General features: G+C 42.0%; 1 protein-coding gene across 2 annotated transcripts in view; it reads left to right on the forward strand.

Annotated features, from left to right (window-relative positions):
- DDX52 (DExD-box helicase 52) overlaps positions 1-22468 on the forward strand; it is a 192296-nt gene that overhangs the window by 162233 nt on the left and 7595 nt on the right. For both annotated transcript variants that reach the window (XM_053706886.1, XM_053706888.1), the window contains exon 14: positions 2711-2803. In XM_053706886.1, the coding sequence (XP_053562861.1) occupies positions 2711-2803 (93 nt within the window). The remainder of the gene's footprint in view (positions 1-2710; positions 2804-22468) is intronic.

Raw genomic sequence — 22468 nt, forward strand, 5'->3', positions numbered from 1 at the left:
GGTGTTATCAACCTGCTTACATCTTCCCGCCTCTAGTTCTTCTTCCAAGAGTGATTTCCAAAATCATCATGGAACAGTCTTTTGTGTTGCTGGTGGCTCCAGCATGGCCACACAGGTTTTGGTATGCGGATCTGGTTCGGATGTCCAGTTGCCCGCCTTGGCCACTTCCATTACGGCCGGACCTACTATCTCAAGGTCCGTTTTTCCATCAGGATCTCAAATCATTAAAGGGGCAGTTTACGCAAAAAATGTCTCCCCTTTAATTTGTTCCCAATGATCCACTTTACCAGCTGGAGTGTATTAAATTGTTTACAAGTAGCTCCTTTACCCTTATATTGGCATTTGAAATTGTTGATTTAGCATGTGGTATCCCCACCTATTCTGAAAGTTTGTGGCCGCGCGTACCAGCTATAGATAAGCTTTGTAAACACAGCCAGCAGAAGAAATTACACTCCCAGTCGGATATAGCAGAGATAAGGTAATACAATGTTGATTTTCCATTGTTCTCTCAAAGTACTGGTGATTGTTTTAAGGACAGATATAAGATAAAGAAGCAGGTATATGTGCACAATGTGATACAGTAATGAGATCTGATTATACCTACAAGCTCAACCCATTTTATTAGGTTGTGGCTTCAAAACACAAAATCAGAGCTTTAATATACACAAATAAGCCTTAAAAAGCAAATTTTCATACATTTTTTACTCTGCAGTTGGTAAAAAAAGCAATTGTAAACACATTAAGGGAAAAACTATTTTACAGTATACTGTCCCTTTAAATTTGAAGGTATGGAAATTGAACGCTTAGTTCTAAGTCATAGAGGTTTCTCTGACTCAGTGATTAATACTATGTTACAAGCTCGTAAATCTGTCTCTAGGAAGATTTATTATAGAGTTTGGAAGGCTTACATTTCATGGTGTTCTCATAAATTCTCCTGGCATTCTTTTAGAATTCCTAGAATTTTGCAGTTTCTTCAGGATGGTCTGGATAAGGGTTTGTCTGCAAGTTCCTTGAAAGGACAAATCTCTGCTCTTTCTGTTTTATTTCACAGAAAAATTGCTATACTTCCTGATATACACTGTTTTGTACAGGCTTTAGTTCGTATTAAATCTGTCATTAAGTCAATTTCTCCTCCTTGGAGTCTTAATTTGGTTCTGAGGGCTTTACAGGCTCCTCCTTTTGAACCTATGCATTCTTTGGACATTAAACTACTTTCCTGGAAAGTGTTGTTCCTTTTGGCTATCTCTTCTGCTAGAAGAGTTTCTGAACTATCTGCTCTTTCTTGTGAGTCTCCTTTTCTGATTTTTCATCAGGATAAGGCAGTTTTGCGGACTTCTTTTTAATTTTTACCTAAGGTTGTGAATTCTAACAACATTAGTAGAGAAATTGTTGTCCCTTCTTTATGTCCTAATCCTAAGAATTCTTTGGAGAGATCCTTACATTCTTTGGATGTAGTAAGAGCTTCGAAATATTATGTGGAAGCTACTAAAGATTTCAGGAAGACTTCTAGTCTTTTTGTTTTATTTTCTGGTCCTAGGAAAGGTCAGAAAGCTTCTGCTGTTTCCTTGGCTTCTTGGTTGAAACTTTTGATTCATCAAGCTTATTTGGAGTCTGGTCAAACCCCGCCTCAGAGAATTACAGCTCATTCTACTAGATCAGTCTCTACTTCATGGGCTTTTAAGAATGAAGCTTCAGTCGATCAGATTTGCAAAGCAGCCACTTGGTCCTCTTTGCATACATTTACTAAATTCTACCATTTTGATGTATTTGCTTCTTCGGAAGCAGTTTTTGGTAGAAAAGTTCTTCAGGCAGCTGTTTCAGTTTGATTCTTCTGCTTTTGATTTAAGTTTTTTTCTTTTCAAAGTGAAAATAACTTATTTTTTGGGTTGTGGATTATTTTTTTCAGCGTAATATGGCTGTTTTTATTTTATTCCCTCCCTCTCTAGTGACTCTTGAGTGGAAGTCTCCACATCTTGGGTATTGATATCCCATATGTCACTAGCTCATGGACTCTTGCCAATTACATGAAAGAAAACATTATTTATGTAAGAATTTACCTGATAAATTCATTTCTTTCATATTGGCAAGAGTCCATTAGGCCCACCCTTTTTATGGTGGTTATGATTTTTTGTATAAAGCACAATTATTTCCAAATTTCCTTTGATGCTTTCTACTCCTTTCTTTATCACCCCACTGCTTGGCTATTCGTTAAACTGAATTGTGGGTGTGGTGAGGGGTGTATTTATAGGCATTTTGAGGTTTGGGAAACTTTGCCCCTCCTGGTAGGATTGTATATCCCATATGTCACTAGCTCATGGACTCTTGCCAATATGAAAGAAATGAATTTATCAGGTAAATTCTTACATAGATTATGTTTTTATATGTAGTTATGGTGAGTCACATAGACACTGTGATTACTTCCCACATAATATAACTGCAGTTGGGTAAAAATAAAATATATTTTTGTCGGCAGACTTTACAAATAGCCACTAGCCGTAAATGACCGTAGGTAGTTGTCTTTATCAAGTGGATATATTTATGCATATGTAGTCAGCAGAACTGTGCCAGGGTGTATATAACACAAAGTCAGCATATTATAAAGAAAATGTTTGATCTAGATAGTAGATTCTATGGGGCATTGTTTTCTACATGTTTAGACAACATATGCAGTGTTACTACTTTCTGTGTATATATGTGTTTGTGTTTACAGCAAACAGAAGAAGAGGATGATAAAGAATCCCATAAAAAGACAACAGATTCGAACAACTCCAAAATACATTCTGGAAAAAGCCAAAAGAAAAAAGTATGTATATGTTTGTTTTTTCTTGTTTTTAGTAGATTGTTAGATGATCATGTAAATAACAAATTTTCTTCTATTTGCTAAAATATAGCATCATTTGAATAAAAGGAAAACATTTGTTAAAACTCACGTTACATAAGTGCCATTTGCTGGTGATGTGTGGTTGTGTTACTTTGCTAGATATTAAAGGCACAGTGTACTGTAACATTGTCTAACTGATGATTGGTGGATGCACATATTTGCCTCTTGTCATTGGCTCAGTTAGCTCTATCATTACTGCTTCTTCAACAAAGGATACAAAGAAAATTAAAGGGACGGTGTACTGTACAATGTGTGTTTCCAATGACTTGTTATACCAGCTGCAGAGTATAAAATGTATGAGAAATTGCTTATTAATGTTAATTTTTGAAACCACTCTCTTTGAAAAATCTGTAAATACTGACTTTGATAATCTGCTCCATAGTCTTGATTACTCAGTGCTAGGTTACAGCTTTAGCATCTTTACACAGCTTAGTGGATCAATTTAAAGGGACATAGAATGCAGAATTAAAGGGCCATAATAGTTAGGGGGGTCCAGCAATTTAAACTTGGCTATAGTATAAGTACCAATTTCGAGCCACAGAGAACTGCTGGTTCTGAGCTTTAAAGGGACTGTGTACACCAGTTTTCATATAATTGCATGTAATAGACACTATTATATAGAAGCATATTCACAGATACTGATCTAAAAATCCAGTATAAAACCTTTTAAACAAACTTATTTAGAAGCTCCCAGTTTAGCACTGTAGATGAGGTTTGGTTGGGACACCCACTGAAAGGGGCTGAGAAAGCAAAAAGAGCAGACAAAACCCTTGCGTATGAAAAGACACATTACATAAACAGGAGCCAGCAGGAGTCTGTAAATGTGAGTATACATCTGACACTTTGGGGCTTGGTTAGGTGTCTGAAAATCAGAAAAAAATAGTATTAACAAGTAAGCAAAACTACATTGTTACAAAAACACTCTCAGGTGGGCTGTATAATTTAATCATCTACAAAACATTTAAGCAAAGAAACATCTAGTGTACAATGTCTCTTTAAAGGAACAGTAAATACCTTGTATAGGTATTTACATGCTCGTCAACTCCAAATGTTTTTAAAACGAATTAAAGGGACAGTCTACACCAGAATTGTTATTGTTTAAAAAGATAGATAATTCCTTTTATTACCCATTCCCTAGTTTTGCATAACCAACAGTTATATAAATACACTTTTTACCTCTGTGATTACCTTGTATCTAAGCCTCTGCAAACTGCCCCCCTTATTTCAGTTCTTTTGACAGATATCCATTTCTCTTGTTAAGTGTAGTCAGTCCACGGGTCATCCATTACTTATGGGATTATATCTCTTCCCTAACAGGAAGTTGCAAGAGGATCACCCAAGCAGAGCTGCTATATAGCTCCTCCCCTCACATGTCATATCCAGTCATTCTCTTGCAACCTAACTAAAGATAGGTCGTTGTGAGAGGGCTGTGGTGTTTTAAGCTTAGTTTTATTTCTTCAATCAAAAGTTTGTTATTTTAAACGGCACCGGAGTGTGCTGTTTGTTCTCAGGCAGCATTAGAAGAAGAATCTGCCTGCGTTTTATATGATCTTAGCGGACGTAACTAAGATCCACTGGCTGTTCTCATACATTCTGAGGAGTGAGGTAACTTCAGAACAGGGGAATAGCATGCAGGGCTCCCCTGCAAAGGAGGTATGTGCAGTAAATTAATTTTCTATGGAATGGAATTGACTGAGAAAATACTGCTAATACTGATGTCACGTAAGTTCAGCCTTAAATGCAGTGGTAGCGACTGGTATCAGGCTGATGAGTGTGTGTGTGTACACTGAGGTATTTTTCTAAGGAATGGAATTTTACTCAGAAAATACTGTTAATACTGAAGTAATGCATGATCCTTCACTGCAGTAAAAGCGACTGGTAGCAGGCTTATTAATAACACTTCATGACTTTAAAATACATATTCAAAACGTTTACTAGCATGTTAATCGTTTTTTGTGAGGTACTTGGTGATAAAACTTATTGGGCATGATTTTTACCACATGGCTATCGTTTTTTCTGCATAGAAACAGTTTACTGATCTTCCCCACTGTTGTATTAGGAGTGGGAGGGGCCTATTTTAGCGCTCTTTTGCGCAGTAAAAATTCAGTCACAGTCTTCCTATTTCATACTCCATGATCCAGGACGTCTCTACAGAGCTCAGGGGTCTTCAAAGTTCGTTTTGAGGGAGGTAATCAGTCACAGCAGACCTGTGACAGTGTGTTTGACTGTGATAAAAACGTTAATTATTGCAATTGTTATCCGTTTTTGGGTATTAAGGGGTTAATCATCCTTTTGCTGGTGGGTGCAATCCTCTGCTAACTTTATACACTTACTGTAAAAATTTGGTTGCTATAACTAATTTGGTTCAGTGTTATTTCAACTGTGACAGCTTTTTGTGCTTCTTAAAGGCGCAGTAGCGTTTTTTATATTGCTTGTAAATTTATTTGAAAGTATTTTCCAAGCTTGCTAGTCTCATTGCTAGTCTGGTTAAACATGTCTGACACAGATGAATCTGTTTGTTCACTATGTTTAAAGGCCAATGTTGAGCCCAATAGAAATTTGTGTACTCAATGTATTGATGTCACTTTAAATAAAAGTCAAACTTTGCATGTAAAGAGATTATCACCAGACAACGAGGGGGAAGTTATGCAAACTAACTCTCCTCACGTGTCAGTACCTTCGCCTCCCGCTCAGGAGGTGCGTGATATTGTGGCGCCAAGTACATCAGGGAGGCCCATACAAATCACTTTGCAAGACATGGCTACTGTTATGACAGAAGTATTATCTAAATTGCCAAAATTAAGAGGTAAGCGCGATCACTCTGGGGTAAGAACAGAGCGCGCTGATAATGAGAGAGCCATGTCCGATAATGCGTCACAATTTGCAGACCATGAGGACGGAGAGCTTCATTCTGTGGGTGACGGATCTGATCCAGGCAGACTGGATTCAGAAATTTCTAATTTTAAATTTAAGCTTGAGAACCTCCGCGTATTGCTAGGGGAGGTATTAGCGGCTCTGAATGATTGTAACACGGTTGCAATTCCAGAGAAATTATGTAGGCTAGATAAATTCTTTGCGGTACCGGTGTGTACTGACGTGTTTCCTATACCTAAGAGGCTTACAGAAATTATTAACAAGGAGTGGGATAGACCCGGTGTGCCTTTTTCACCCCCTCCTATATTTAGGAAAATGTTTCCAATAGACGCCACCACACAGGACTTATGGCAGACGGTCCCTAAGGTGGAGGGAGCAGTTTCTACTTTGGCTAAGCGTACCACTATCCCGGTGGAGGATAGCTGTGCCTTTTCAGATCCAATGGATAAAAAATTAGAAGGTTACCTTAAGAAAATGTTTGTTCAACAAGGTTTTATCTTACAGCCCCTTGCATGCATTGCGCCTGTCACTGCTGCGGCGGCATTCTGGTTTGAGTCTCTAGAAGAGACCATTCGCACAGCTCCATTGGATGAAATTATGAACAAGCTTAAAGCTCTTAAGCTAGCTAACTCATTTGTTTCGGATGCCGTCGTACATTTAACCAAACTTACGGCTAAGAACTCCGGATTCGCCATCCAAGCGCGCAGAGCACTGTGGCTTAAATCCTGGTCAGCTGATGTGACTTCTAAATCTAAATTGCTTAATATTCCTTTCAAGGGGTAGACCTTATTCGGGCCCGGTTTGAAAGAAATTATCGCTGACATTACCGGAGGTAAGGGCCATGCTCTGCCTCAAGACAGGGCCAAATCTAAGGCCAAACAGTCGTGCCTTTCTTAACTTCAAGGCAGGAGCAGCATCAACTTCCTCCGCTCCAAAACAGGAAGGAGCTGTTGCTCGTTACAGACAGGGCTGGAAAGCTAACCAGTCCTGGAACAAGGGCAAGCAGGCCAGAAAACCTGCTGCTGCCCCTAAGACAGCATGAAGTGCGGGCCCCCTATCCGGAAACGGATCTAGTGGGGGGCAGACTTTCTCTCTTCGCCCAGGCTTGGGCAAGAGATGTCCAGGATCCCTGGGCGTTGGAGATCATATCTCAGGGATATCTTCTGGACTTCAAAGCTTCTCCTCCACAAGGGAGATTTCATCTTTCAAGGTTATCAGCAAACCAAGTAAAGAAAGAGGCGTTCCTACGCTGCGTACAAGACCTCTTACTAATGGGGGTGATCCACCCAGTTCCGCGAACGGAACACGGGCAAGGATTCTATTCAAATCTATTTGTGGTCCCCAAGAAAGAGGGAACCTTCAGACCAATCCTGGACTTAAAGATCCTAAACAGATTCCTAAGAGTTCCATCATTCAAAATGGAAACTATTCGAACCATCCTACCCATGATCCAAGAAGGTCAGTACATGACCACAGTGGACTTAAAGGATGCCTACCTTCACATACCGATTCACAAGAATCATTACCGGTATCTAAGATTTGCCTTCTTAGACAGGCATTACCAGTTTGTAGCTCTTCCCTTCGGGTTAGCTACGGCCCCAAGAATCTTTACAAAGGTTCTGGGCTCACTTCTGGCGGTACTAAGACCGCGAGGCATAGCGGTAGCTCCGTACCTAGACGACATTCTGATACAAGCGTCAAGCTTCCAAATTGCCAAGTCTCATACAGAGATAGTTCTGGCATTTCTAAGGTCGCATGGGTGGAAGGTGAACGTGGAAAAGAGTTCTCTATTGCCACTTACAAGGGTTCCTTTCCGGCAGGTCTAAATTTTAATTAAACTCCAGTCACCACTGCACCCTATAGTTTCTCCTTTCTCGTCTGGTTTCGGTCGAATGACTGGATATGACATGTGAGGGGAGGAGCTATATAGCAGCTCTGCTTGGGTGATCCTCTTGCAACTTCCTGTTAGGGAAGAGATATAATCCCATAAGTAATGGATGACCCGTGGACTGACTACACTACAAGAGAAATGAATTTATCAGGTAAGCATAAATTATATTTTTAGCCAATTAGAGCTGACTCACCTGAACTCCACGTGAGTGAGCATAGTGTTATCTGTATGACACACATGAACTAGTACCCTCTAGTGGTGATAAACTGTCAAAATGCCCTGAGAGAAGAGGTGGCCTTCAAGGGCTTAGAAATTAGCATATGAACCTCCTAGGTTTAGCTTTCAACTAAGAATACCAAGAGAACAAAGCAAAATTTGTGATAAAAGTCAATTGTGCAGAAGAAAAGGCTAGACACAGTTCATTGTTTTGCAGTTATCTGCTAAAGCCAATTGGGGACAGAAGTGTAGCAGGGTTAGCATTGAAAAGTAAGTAGGGTGGATTTCAAATCCTGAGTATTTAGAATATCCTTGATTTTCAGAGTTTAGTTACATGAAAGGGGATTAAATACATAATGAAAATGTATTGCAAAGTTATATCATTACGCATAATTAAACATTTTATATAAAAATCTCAAGGTGTTTCTTGTCCCTTTTTAAGAATGTGCACATAATTTGAGCACTTTATGGCAGCAGTGTTTGCAGAATTATTTGTTACATATAGTGCTGAAGACGCATGCACACTCATACATTTGAAAATATTTATTTCTCCAACATAGGTGTGTCCGGTCCACGGCGTCATCCTTACTTGTGGGATATTCTCTTCCCCAACAGGAAATGGCAAAGAGCCCAGCAAAGCTGGTCACATGATCCCTCCTAGGCTCCGCCTACCCCAGTCATTCTCTTTGCCGTTGTACAGGCAACATCTCCACGGAGATGGCTTAGAGTTTTTTAGCTTAAGGAGGTATTATCCACTCTGGATGATTGTGAAAATTTGGTCATCCCAGAGAAACTATGTAAAATGGACAAGTTCCTAGAGGTGCCGGGGCTCCCAGAAGCTTTTCCTATACCCAAGCGGGTGGCGGACATTGTTAATAAAGAATGGGAAAGGCCCGGTATTCCTTTCGTCCCTCCCCCCATATTTAAAAAATTGTTTCCTATGGTCGACCCCAGAAAGGACTTATGGCAGTCAGTCCCCAAGGTCGAGGGAGCGGTTTCTACTTTAAACAAACGCACCACTATTCCCATAGAGGATAGTTGTGCTTTCAAAGATCCTATGGATAAAAAATTAGAAGGTTTGCTTAAAAAGATGTTTGTTCAGCAGGGTTACCTTCTACAACCCATTTCATGCATTGTCCCTGTCACTACAGCCGCATATTTCTGGTTTGATGAACTGATTAAGGTGCTCGATAGTGACTCGCCTCCTTATGAGGAGATTATGGACAGAGTCAATACTCTCAAATTGGCTAATTCTTTCACTCTAGACGCCTCTTTGCAATTGGCTAAGTTAGCGGCTAAGAATTCTGGGTTTGCTATTGTGGCGCGCAGAGCGCTTTGGTTGAAATCTTGGTCGGCTGATGCGTCTTCCAAGAACAAGCTACTAAACATTCCTTTCAAGGGGAAAACGCTGTTTGGTCCTGACTTGAAAGAGATTATCTCTGATATCACTGGGGGTAAGGGCCATGCCCTTCCTCAGGATCGGCCTTTCAAGGCAAAAAATAGACCTAATTTTCGTCCCTTTCGTAAAAACGGACCAGCCCAAGGTGCTACGTCCTCTAAGCAAGAAGGTAATACTTCTCAGGCCAAGCCAGCTTGGAGACCAATGCAAGGCTGGAACAAGGGGAAGCAGGCAAAGAAACCTGCCACTGCTACCAAGACAGCATGAAATATCGGCCCCCGATCCGGGACCGGATCTGGTGGGGGGCAGACTCTCCCTCTTCGCTCAGGCTTGGGCAAGAGATGTTCTGGATCCTTGGGCGCTAGAAATAGTCTCCCAGGGTTATCTTCTGGAATTCAAGGGACTTCCCCCAAGGGGAAGGTTCCACAGGTCTCAGTTGTCTTCAGACCACATAAAAAAACAGGCGTTCTTACTTTGCGTAGAAGACCTGTTAAAAATGGGAGTGATTCATCCTGTTCCATTGAGAGAACAAGGGATGGGGTTCTACTCCAATCTGTTCATAGTTCCCAAAAAAGAGGGAACATTCAGACCAATCCTAGATCTCAAGATCTTAAACAAATTTCTCAAGGTCCCATCTTTCAAGATGGAAACCATTCGAACTATCCTTCCTTCCATCCAGGAAGGTCAATTCATGACCACGGTGGATTTAAAGGATGCGTATCTACATATTCCTATCCACAAGGAACATCATCGGTTCCTAAGGTTTGCATTCTTGGACAAACATTACCAGTTCGTGGCGCTTCCTTTCGGATTAGCCACTGCTCCAAGGATTTTCACAAAGGTACTAGGGTCCCTTCTAGCTGTGCTAAGACCAAGGGGCATTGCAGTAGTACCTTACCTGGACGACATTCTGATTCAAGCGTCGTCCCTCCCTCGAGCAAAGGCTCACACGGACATCGTCCTGGCCTTTCTCAGATCGCACGGCTGGAAAGTGAACGTGGAAAAGAGTTCTCTATCCCCGTCAACAAGGGTTCCCTTCTTGGGAACAATTATAGACTCCTCAGAAATGAGGATTTTTCTAACAGAGGCCAGAAAGACAAAGCTCCTGGACTCTTGTCGAATACTTCATTCCGTTCCTCTTCCTTCCGTAGCTCAGTGCATGGAAGTGATCGGGTTGATGGTAGCGGCAATGGACATAGTTCCTTTTGCGCGCATTCATCTAAGACCGTTACAACTGTGCATGCTCAGTCAGTGGAATGGGGACTATACAGACTTGTCTCCAAAGATACAAGTAAATCAGAGGACCAGAGACTCACTCCGTTGGTGGCTGTCCCTGGACAACCTGTCACGGGGGATGACATTCCACAGACCAGAGTGGGTCATTGTCACGACCGACGCCAGTCTGATGGGCTGGGGCGCGGTCTGGGGATCCCTGAAAGCTCAGGGTCTTTGGTCTCGGGAAGAATCTCTTCTACCGATAAATATTCTGGAACTGAGAGCGATATTCAATGCTCTCAAGGCTTGGCCTCAGCTAGCGAGGACCAAGTTCATACGGTTTCAATCAGACAACATGACGACTGTTGCGTACATCAACCATCAGGGGGGAACAAGGAGTTCCCTAGCGATGGAAGAAGTGACCAAGATCATTCTATGGGCGGAGTCTCACTCCTGCCACCTGTCTGCTATCCACATCCCGGGAGTGGAAAATTGGGAAGCGGATTTTCTGAGTCGTCAGACATTGCATCCGGGGGAGTGGGAACTCCATCCGGAAATCTTTGCCCAAGTCACTCAACTTTGGGGCATTCCAGACATGGATCTGATGGCCTCTCGTCAGAACTTCAAAGTTCCTTGCTACGGGTCCAGATCCAGGGATCCCAAGGCGGCTCTAGTGGATGCACTAGTAGCACCTTGGACCTTCAAACTAGCTTATGTGTTCCCGCCGTTTCCTCTCATCCCCAGGCTGGTAGCCAGGATCAATCAGGAGAGGGCGTCGGTGATCTTGATAGCTCCTGCGTGGCCACGCAGGACTTGGTATGCAGATCTGGTGAATATGTCATCGGCTCCACCTTGGAAGCTACCTTTGAGACGAGACCTTCTTGTTCAGGGTCCGTTCGAACATCCGAATCTGGTTTCACTCCAGCTGACTGCTTGGAGATTGAACGCTTGATTTTATCGAAGCGAGGTTTCTCAGATTCTGTTATCGATACTCTTGTTCAGGCCAGAAAGCCTGTAACTAGAAAGATTTACCACAAAATTTGGAAAAAATATATCTGTTGGTGTGAATCTAAAGGATTCCCTTGGGACAAGGTTAAGATTCCTAGGATTCTATCCTTCCTTCAAGAAGGATTGGAAAAAGGATTGTCGGCAAGTTCCCTGAAGGGACAGATTTCTGCCTTGTCGGTGTTACTTCACAAAAAACTGGCAGCTAGGCCAGATGTTCAAGCCTTTGTTCAGGCTCTGGTTAGAATCAAGCCTGTTTACAAACCTTCGACTCCTCCTTGGAGTCTCAATTTAGTTCTTTCAGTTCTTCAGGGGGTTCCGTTTGAACCCTTACATTCCGTTGATATTAAGTTATTATCTTGGAAAGTTTTGTTTTTAGTTGCAATTTCTTCTGCTAGAAGAGTTTCAGAATTATCTGCTCTGCAGTGTTCTCCTCCTTATCTGGTGTTCCATGCAGATAAGGTGGTTTTACGTACTAAACCTGGTTTTCTTCCAAAAGTTGTTTCTAACAAAAACATTAACCAGGAGATTATCGTACCTTCTCTGTGTCCGAAACCAGTTTCAAAGAAGGAACGCTTGTTGCACAATTTGGATGTTGTTCGCGCTCTAAAATTCTATTTAGATGCTACAAAGGATTTTAGACAAACATCTTCCCTGTTTGTTGTTTATTCAGGTAAAAGGAGAGGTCAAAAAGCAACTTCTACCTCTCTCTCTTTTTGGATTAAAAGCATCATCAGATTGGCTTACGAGACTGCCGGACGGCAGCCTCCCGAAAGAATCACGGCTCATTCCACTAGGGCTGTGGCTTCCACATGGGCCTTCAAGAACGAGGCTTCTGTTGATCAGATATGTAGGGCAGCGACTTGGTCTTCACTGCACACTTTTACCAAATTTTACAAGTTTGATACTTTTGCTTCTTCTGAGGCTATTTTTGGGAGAAAGGTTTTGCAAGCCGTGGTGCCTTCCATTTAGGTGACCTGATTTGCTCCCTCCCTTCATCCGTGTCCTAAAGCTTTGGTATTGGTTCCCACAAGTAAGGATGACGCCGTGGACCGGACACACCTATGTTGGAGAAAACAGAATTTATGTTTACCTGATAAATTTCTTTCTCCAACGGTGTGTCCGGTCCACGGCCCGCCCTGGTTTTTTTTTAATCAGGTCTGATAATTTATTTTCTTTAACTACAGTCACCACGGTACCATATGGTTTCTCCTATGCTATTATTCCTCCTTAACGTCGGTCGAATGACTGGGGTAGGCGGAGCCTAGGAGGGATCATGTGACCAGCTTTGCTGGGCTCTTTGCCATTTCCTGTTGGGGAAGAGAATATCCCACAAGTAAGGATGACGCCGTGGACCGGACACACCGTTGGAGAAAGAAATTTATCAGGTAAACATAAATTCTGTTATATATATGTGTGTGTGTGTGTATATATATATATATATGTGTGTGTGTATATATATATATATATGTATATATATATATATATGTATATATATATATATGTATATTTCTCCAACATAGGTGTGTCCGGTCCACGGCGTCATCCTTACTTGTGGGATATTCTCTTCCCCAACAGGAAATGGCAAAGAGCCCAGCAAAGCTGGTCACATGATCCCTCCTAGGCTCCGCCTACCCCAGTCATTCTCTTTGCCGTTGTACAGGCAACATCTCCACGGAGATGGCTTAGAGTTTTTTAGTGTTTAACTGTAGTTTTTTATTATTCAATCAAGAGTTTGTTATTTTAAAATAGTGCTGGTATGTACTATTTACTCTGAAACAGAAAAGAGATGAAGATTTCTGTTTGTATGAGGAAAATGATTTTAGCAACCGTCACTAAAATCCATGGCTGTTCCACACAGGACTGTTGAGAGGAATTAACTTCAGTTGGGGGAACAGTGAGCAGTCTTTTGCTGCTTGAGGTATGACACATTCTAACAAGACGATGTAATGCTGGAAGCTGTCATTTTCCCTATGGGATCCGGTAAGCCATTTTTATTCAGACAGTAAATAAGGGCTTCACAAGGGCTTATTAAGACTGTAGACATTTTCTGGGCTAAATCGATTCATATATTACACATATTTAGCCTTGAGGAATCATTTAATCTGGGTATTTTTGTTAAATAATATCGGCAGGCACTGTTTTAGACACCTTATTCTCTAGGGGCTTTCCCTAATCATAGGCAGAGCCTCATTTTCGCGCCGGTATTGCGCACTTGTTTTTGAGAAGCATGACATGCAGTCGCATGTGTGAGGAGCTCTGATACATAGAAAAGACTTTCTGAAGGCGTCATTTGGTATCGTATTCCCCTTTGGGCTTGGTTGGGTCTCAGCAAAGCAGATACCAGGGACTGTAAAGGGGTTAAAGTTAAAAACGGCTCCGGTTATTTTAAGGGTTAAAGCTTCCAAATTTGATGTGCAATACTTTTAAGGCTTTAAGACACTGTGGTGAAATTTTGGTGAATTTTGAACAATTCCTTCATACTTTTTCGCAATTGCAGTAATAAAGTGTGTTCAGTTTAAAATTTAAAGTGACAGTAACGGTTTTATTTTAAAACGTTTTTTGTACTTTGTTATCAAGTTTATGCCTGTTTAACATGTCTGAACTACCAGATAGACTGTGTTCTGAATGTGGGGAAGCCAAGGTTCCTTCTCATTTATATGTGATTTATGTGACACTGAAAATGATGCCCAAGATGATTCCTCAAGTGAGGGGAGTAAGCATGGTACTGCATCATTCCCTCCTTCGTCTACACGAGTCTTGCCCACTCAGGAGGCCCCTAGTACATCTAGCGCGCCAATACTCCTTACTATGCAACAATTAACGGCTGTAATGGATAATTCTATCAAAAACATTTTAGCCAAAATGCCCACTTATCAGCGTAAGCGCGACTGCTCTGTTTTAGATACTGAAGAGCATGAGGACGCTGATGATAATGGTTCTGAAATGCCCCTACACCAGTCTGAGGGGGCCAGGGAGGTTTTGTCTGAGGGAGAAATTTCAGATTCAGGAAAAATTTCTCAACAAGCTGAACCCGATGTGATTACATTTAAATTTAAGTTGGAACATCTCCGCGCTCTGCTTAAGGAGGTATTATCCACTCTGGATGATTGTGAGAATTTGATCATCCCAGAGAAACTATGTAAAATGGACAAGTTCCTAGAGGTCCCGGGGCTCCCGGAAGCTTTTCCTATACCCAAGCGGGTGGCGGACTTTGTAAATAAAGAATGGGAAAGGCCCGTTATACCTTTCGTCCCTCCCCCCATATTTAAAAAATTGTTTCCTATGGTCGACCCTAGAAAGGACTTATGGCAGACTGTCCCCAAGGTCGAGGGAGCGGTTTCTACTTTAAACAAACGCACCACTATACCCATAGAAGATAGTTGTGCTTTCAAAGATCCTATGGATAAAAAATTAGAAGGTTTGCTTAAAAAGATGTTTGTTCAGCAAGGTTACCTTCTACAACCAATTTCATGCATTGTCCCTGTCACTACAGCCGCGTGTTTCTGGTTCGATGAGCTAGTAAAGGCGATCGATAGTGATTCTCCTCCTTATGAGGAGATTATGGACAGAATCCGTGCTTTCAAATTGGCTAATTCTTTCGCCCTAGACGCCACTTTGCAATTGGCTAGGTTAGCGGCGAAGAATTCTGGGTTTGCTATTGTGGCGCGTAGAGCGCTTTGGTTGAAATCTTGGTCAGCGGATGCGTCTTCCAAGAACAAACTCCTTAACATTCCTTTCAAGGGGAAAACGCTGTTTGGCCCTGACTTGAAAGAGATTATCTCTGATATCACTGGGGGTAAGGGCCACGCCCTTCCTCAGGATAGGTCTTTCAAGGCCAAAAATAAACCTAATTTTCGTCCCTTTCGTAGAAACGGACCAGCCCCAAGTGCTACGTCCTCTAAGCAAGAGGGTAATACTTCTCAAGCCAAGCCAGCCTGGAGACCAATGCAAGGCTAGAACAAGGGAAAGCAGGCCAAGAAACCTGCCACTGCTACCAAGACAGCATGAAATGTTGGCCCCCGATCCGGGACCGGATCTGGTGGGGGGCAGACTCTCTCTCTTCGCTCAGGCTTGGGCAAGAGATGTTCTGGATCCTTGGGCACTAGAAATAGTCTCCCAAGGTTATCTTCTGGAATTCAAGGGGCTTCCCCCAAGGGGGAGGTTCCACAGGTCTCAATTGTCTTCAGACCACATAAAGAGACAGGCATTCTTACATTGTGTAGAAGACCTGTTAAAAATGGGAGTGATTCATCCTGTTCCATTAGGAGAACAAGGGATGGGGTTCTACTCCAATCTGTTCATAGTTCCCAAAAAAGAGGGAACGTTCAGACCAATCTTAGATCTCAAGATCTTAAACAAGTTTCTCAAGGTTCCATCGTTCAAAATGGAAACCATTCGAACAATTCTTCCTTCCATCCAGGAAGGTCAATTCATGACCACGGTGGATTTAAAGGATGCGTATCTACATATTCCTATCCACAAGGAACATCATCGGTTCCTAAGGTTCGCATTCCTGGACAAGCATTACCAGTTCGTGGCGCTTCCTTTCGGATTAGCCACTGCTCCAAGGATTTTCACAAAGGTACTAGGGTCCCTTCTAGCGGTGCTAAGACCAAGGGGCATTGCAGTAGTACCTTACTTGGACGACATTCTGATTCAAACGTCGTCCCTTCCTCAAGCAAAGGCTCACACGGACATAGTCCTGGCCTTTCTCAGATCTCACGGATGGAAAGTGAACGTGGAAAAGAGTTCTCTATCTCCGTCGACAAGGGTTCCCTTCTTGGGAACAATAATAGACTCCTTAGAAATGAGGATTTTTCTGACAGAGGCCAGAAAAACAAAACTTCTAAACTCTTGTCAAACACTTCATTCCGTTCCTCTTCCTTCCATAACAGGGTCTTTGGTCTCGGGAAGAATCTCTTCTACCGATAAATATTCTGGAACTGAGAGCGATATTCAATGCTCTCAAGGCTTGGCCTCAGCTAGCAAAGGCCAAGTTCATACGGTTTCAATCAGACAACATGACGACTGTTGCGTACATCAACCATCAGGGGGGAACAAGGAGTTCCCTGGCGATGGAAGAAGTGACCAAAATCATTCAATGGGCGGAGACTCACTCCTGCCACCTGTCTGCAATCCACATCCCAGGAGTGGAAAATTGGGAAGCGGATTTTCTGAGTCGTCAGACATTACATCCGGGGGAGTGGGAACTCCATCCGGAAATCTTTGCCCAAATTACTCAACTGTGGGGCATTCCAGACATGGATCTGATGGCCTCTCGGCAGAACTTCAAGGTTCCTTGCTACGGGTCCAGATCCAGGGATCCCAAGGCGACTCTAGTAGATGCACTAGTAGCACCTTGGACCTTCAAACTAGCTTATGTATTCCCGCCGTTTCCTCTCATCCCCAGGCTGGTAGCCAGGATCAATCAGGAGAGGGCGTCGGTGATCTTGATAGCTTCTGCGTGGCCACGCAGGACTTGGTATGCAGATCTGGTGAATGTCATCGGCTCCACCATGGAAGCTACCTTTGAGACGAGACCTTCTTGTTCAAGGTCCGTTCGAACATCCGAATCTGGTCTCACTCCAGCTGACTGCTTGGAGATTGAACGCTTGATCTTATCAAAACGAGGGTTCTCAGATTCTGTTATTGATACTCTTGTTCAGGCCAGAAAGCCTGTAACTAGAAAAATTTACCACAAAATATGGAAAAAATATATCTGTTGGTGTGAATCTAAAGGATTCCCTTGGGACAAGGTAAAGATTCCTAAGATTCTATCCTTTCTTCAAGAAGGATTGGAGAAAGGATTATCTGCAAGTTCCTTGAAGGGACAGATTTCTGCCTTGTCTGTGTTACTTCACAAAAAACTGGCAGCTGTGCCAGATGTTCAAGCCTTTGTTCAGGCTCTGGTTAGAATCAAGCCTGTTTACAAACCTTTGACTCCTCCTTGGAGTCTCAACTTAGTTCTTTCAGTTCTTCAGGGGGTTCCGTTTGAACCCTTACATTCCGTTGATATTAAGTTATTATCTTGGAAAGTTTTGTTTTTGGTTGCAATTTCTTCTGCTAGAAGAGTTTCAGAATTATCTGCTCTGCAGTGTTCTCCTCCTTATCTGGTGTTCCATGCAGATAAGGTGGTTTTACGTACTAAACCTGGTTTTCTTCCAAAAGTTGTTTCTAACAAAAACATTAACCAGGAGATAGTCGTGCCTTCTTTGTGTCCGAAACCAGTTTCGAAGAAGGAACGTTTGTTGCACAATTTGGATGTTGTTCGCGCTCTAAAATTCTATTTAGATGCTACAAAGGATTTTAGACAAACATCTTCCTTGTTTGTTGTTTATTCTGGTAAAAGGAGAGGTCAAAAAGCAACTTCTACCTCTCTCTCTTTTTGGATTAAAAGCATCATCAGATTGGCTTACGAGACTGCCGGACGGCAGCCTCCCGAAAGAATCACAGCTCATTCCACTAGGGCTGTGGCTTCCACATGGGCCTTCAAGAACGAGGCTTCTGTTGATAAGATATGTAGGGCAGCGACTTGGTCTTCACTGCACACTTTTACCAAATTTTACAAGTTTGATACTTTTGCTTCTTCTGAGGCTATTTTTGGGAGAAAGGTTTTGCAAGCCGTGGTGCCTTCCATTTAGGTGACCTGATTTGCTCCCTCCCTTCATCCGTGTCCTAAAGCTTTGGTATTGGTTCCCACAAGTAAGGATGACGCCGTGGACCGGACACACCTATGTTGGAGAAAACAGAATTTATGTTTACCTGATAAATTACTTTCTCCAACGGTGTGTCCGGTCCACGGCCCGCCCTGGTTTTTTAATCAGGTCTGATATTTTATTATCTTTAACTACAGTCACCACGGTATCATATGGTTTCTCCTATGCAAATATTCCTCCTTAACGTCGGTCGAATGACTGGGGTAGGCGGAGCCTAGGAGGGATCATGTGACCAGCTTTGCTGGGCTCTTTGCCATTTCCTGTTGGGGAAGAGAATATCCCACAAGTAAGGATGACGCCGTGGACCGGACACACCGTTGGAGAATGTAATTTATCAGGTAAACATAAATTCTGTTATATATATATATATATGTATATATATATATATATATATATATATATATATATATATGTATGTATGTATATATATATATATATATATATATATATATATATATATATATATGTGTATGTATATATATATATATAAAGCGAAAAAATGCACTCTCAGGACTTTTCCACAAAAAACCAATTTAATGGAACGTTTTCGGGGTTCACAACCCCTTCATCAGCATGCAAAACAAACAAAATTCAACTCATTTATAGTGTTACATATCAATTACAACATATCAACCTAAGTGTCTCTCCAAAGGAAAAGTGCGCCAATTTTTCGAATTTGGAACGCATATTGCGTTCCACAGTGCTATCCGGAACCGGAAGTTGTATTACCTCACTTCCGGTTTACGGAATCAACAGACAAAACGTGAAATAAACGATAAAGTAGTGTACTCTACAATTTCAAACGTATTAATATGACATACTAATTTGAGGGACTTATTATAACAACAGTGTGCCACCTTCTAATAAGTGCCAAGAAAATTGTGATGGATATACATTGTCGAACGTTGCTACATCCGGTCGGCATAGAAACAGTAACCATGGTAATCATAAACAACTCTGATTGCCAAACGATGCCATAATTTGCAATGGTATGCCAGCTGAATGAAACAACAATATTCATAGTGCCATAAGTAACGTGTACTGAATTATATATAATCATATTGTATATATAAAAAAAGAATACTAGTTTAAAAATTGAATAGTTAAAAAATAAAAATTAAAAAATAAAAGTTGGACCATATGACAGTACAATTGATTGGAATGGCAAGTTACAAACGTAATGTTGCAAATGTGAGCGCTGTGACTCATAATGTATCGCCAGTATATTACAGCAAAGTGGCGTTAAACATATATAATGCTACACTAAATTCGCAAGCAAATGAAGATCAGATTAGAGCAGTAGATATATATAACAGTATTATAGGGCTGTGCTATTTGGGCTGCTTTTTCGTTAGGGCACAGTTTTCAATTAGATTAAATTTTGACCATTAGGGGGTAATGGCTTACAACGGCCAAAATGTGCCAACAATTAAGTGAGGGGGGTAACCTTATTTCAGAATTCTAGCCTCCAGTATAATTGCAAGGCAGGGATATATGAGAAGAGGTGATACAGATAAAAATCATGGACATATAAAGCTCATATAGATACTGTCCACCTTTGCAATTTATCCAAGTGGATGTGACTTTTTAGTGTCCGTTTTTAAGACTGGTGGTGCATGTTAAAGCAATGGGTAATGGCTCACGGCGGACCAGGCTTCCTCAGAGAAGATGGAGACAGATGTCCCACCTAAACTGTGCCGTTAGGCACACAACACTTCCCCCTACATCTAGGGGAAACTGAAATGTGTGCCAAAACGGAGCCACCATGTCTACCTGGCATACCCCAAGTGTGTGGCACCCCAGTTGTGGATCACATAATGCTCTTAAAGTCCGACATGGTGTTCAGGCCACCTGGTTGTATTGTGCCTAATCTGAACATCCACTGGGCCTCTCGTCTCAGAAGTTGCTTATTCCGGTCGCCACCCCGATCCAATGGGGGTATGTGGTCGATTAGAATATAGCGGATGGAAGATACTGAGTGTCCCTTGTTAGCGCAGTGTCACGCTACTGGCTGTTCGGAATCGCCATTTTTAAGTGCTGTCCTTATGGCGTGGCGATGATTAGCCATACGCTCACGAAGTGTGCCAGAGGTCTTCCCTATGTAGAAACAAGAACATGGACAAAACAATAAATATATAACGTGAGTGGTGGTACACGTTATGGAGTGCCGGATGGAGAATGTTCGATTGGTGTGTGGGTGATGGAAAACTTTGGTACCCACTAGGCCATTACACGTTGTGCAGCCCAAACAACGATAGGAGCCCCTTATATTCCTTTTCATCCCTGTTGAGTAACACTGTTTGGGGTCCGTTTTCACCAGAAGGTCTTTGAGATTAGTTCCCCGCTTAAACCCAACCATAGGTCGTAGGTTATGGGTAAATATGAGTTTTGGGTCTGAAGACATAATTGGCCAGTGTTGTCGAAGAATTTGGCCGATATTTTTTGTGACTGGAGTAAAAGTGGTGGACATAATGAGCTTGTCACTAGCGTCCCTTTTTGGTTTGGGTATAATTAATTCTGTCTGTGTTAGCCTTGAAACAGATTCCACAGCATCATAGATTATCGGGGTCTTGTAGCCCCTGTTCAGGAACTTCTCACCCATTCCTTTCAATTGGGAGACCCCCGTTACAGGATTCGAATTGTTACGCATTGTTCTTATGCATTGTGATTTTACAATGCCCTTTAATAGGGCTGGGGGATGGAAACTATCTGCCCTTAATATAGAGTTGCGGTCGGTGGGTTTATGATACAATGTGGTTCCTAATTTGTTAGAATCCTTGAAAACTGTCAAGTCCAAGAAATGAATGGATGCAGTGTCAGCTGTCATCTTAAACTTGACATTGTCAGTTGTGTTATTAAACACATCAAACCATTTGTGGAGTTCCTCCAGGCCCCCTCGCCACACCAAGAAAATGTCATCTATGTATCTGTAATAACAGATGATAGATACGTTCGGCGTATTCCATAGGTACATGTTTTCAAATTGTGACATATAAATATTGGCGTACGAGGGGGCCATGGAGGAACCCATGGCTGTGCCGGCAATTTGCAAATAAAAACTGTTTTCAAACCGAAAATAGTTTTTAAACAGACAGAATTCAATAAGGGACAGTAAGAATCCTACTGGGGGACTCTCATAAAGGGGGTTACCCGTGAGGTGCTCTTGTATAGCCTTAAGTCCGTCAAGATGTGGTATGATGGTATACAGTCTGTTGACATCCAGAGTGACGAGTAAATCATCTGGCTGGATGTCAACAGTCCGTATTTTACGAATGAAAATCATTCGTATCCATAACGTAAGACCGTGTTTCTTTCACCACTGGCTGTAGGAGTACGTCCACATATTGTGGGTTCCTCCATGGCCCCCTCGTACGCCAATATTTATATGTCACAATTTGAAAACATGTACCTATGGAATACGCCGAACGTATCTATCATCTATTATTACAGATACATAGATGACATTTTCTTGGTGTGGCGAGGGGGCCTGGAGGAACTCCACAAATGGTTTGATGTGTTTAATAACACAACTGACAATGTCAAGTTTAAGATGACAGCTGACACTGCATCCATTCATTTCTTGGACTTGACAGTTTTCAAGGATTCTAACAAATTAGGAACCACATTGTATCATAAACCCACCGACCGCAACTCTATATTAAGGGCAGATAGTTGCCATCCCCCAGCCCTATTAAAGGGCATTGTAAAATCACAATGCATAAGAACAATGCGTAACAATTCGAATCCTGTAACGGGGGTCTCCCAATTGAAAGGAATGGGTGAGAAGTTCCAGAACAGGGGCTACAAGACCCCGATAATCTATGATGCTGTGGAATCTGTTTCAAGGCTAATACAGACAGAATTAATTATACCCAAACCAAAAAGGGACGCTAGTGACAAGCTCATTATGTCCACCACTTTTACTCCAGTCACAAAAAATATCGGCCAAATTCTTCGACAACACTGGCCAATTATGTCTTCAGACCCAAAACTCATATTTACCCATAACCTACGACCTATGGTTGGGTTTAAGCGGGGAACTAATCTCAAAGACCTTCTGGTGAAAACGGACCCCAAACAGTGTTACTCAACAGGGATGAAAAGGAATATAAGGGGCTCCTATCGTTGTTTGGGCTGCACAACGTGTAATGGCCTAGTGGGTACCAAAGTTTTCCATCACCCACACACCAATCGAACATTCTCCATCCGGCACTCCATAACGTGTACCACCACTCACGTTATATATTTATTGTTTTGTCCATGTTCTT

This window comes from Bombina bombina, chromosome 3, assembly GCF_027579735.1.
Source record: "Bombina bombina isolate aBomBom1 chromosome 3, aBomBom1.pri, whole genome shotgun sequence".
Lineage (NCBI taxonomy): Eukaryota > Metazoa > Chordata > Amphibia > Anura > Bombinatoridae > Bombina > Bombina bombina.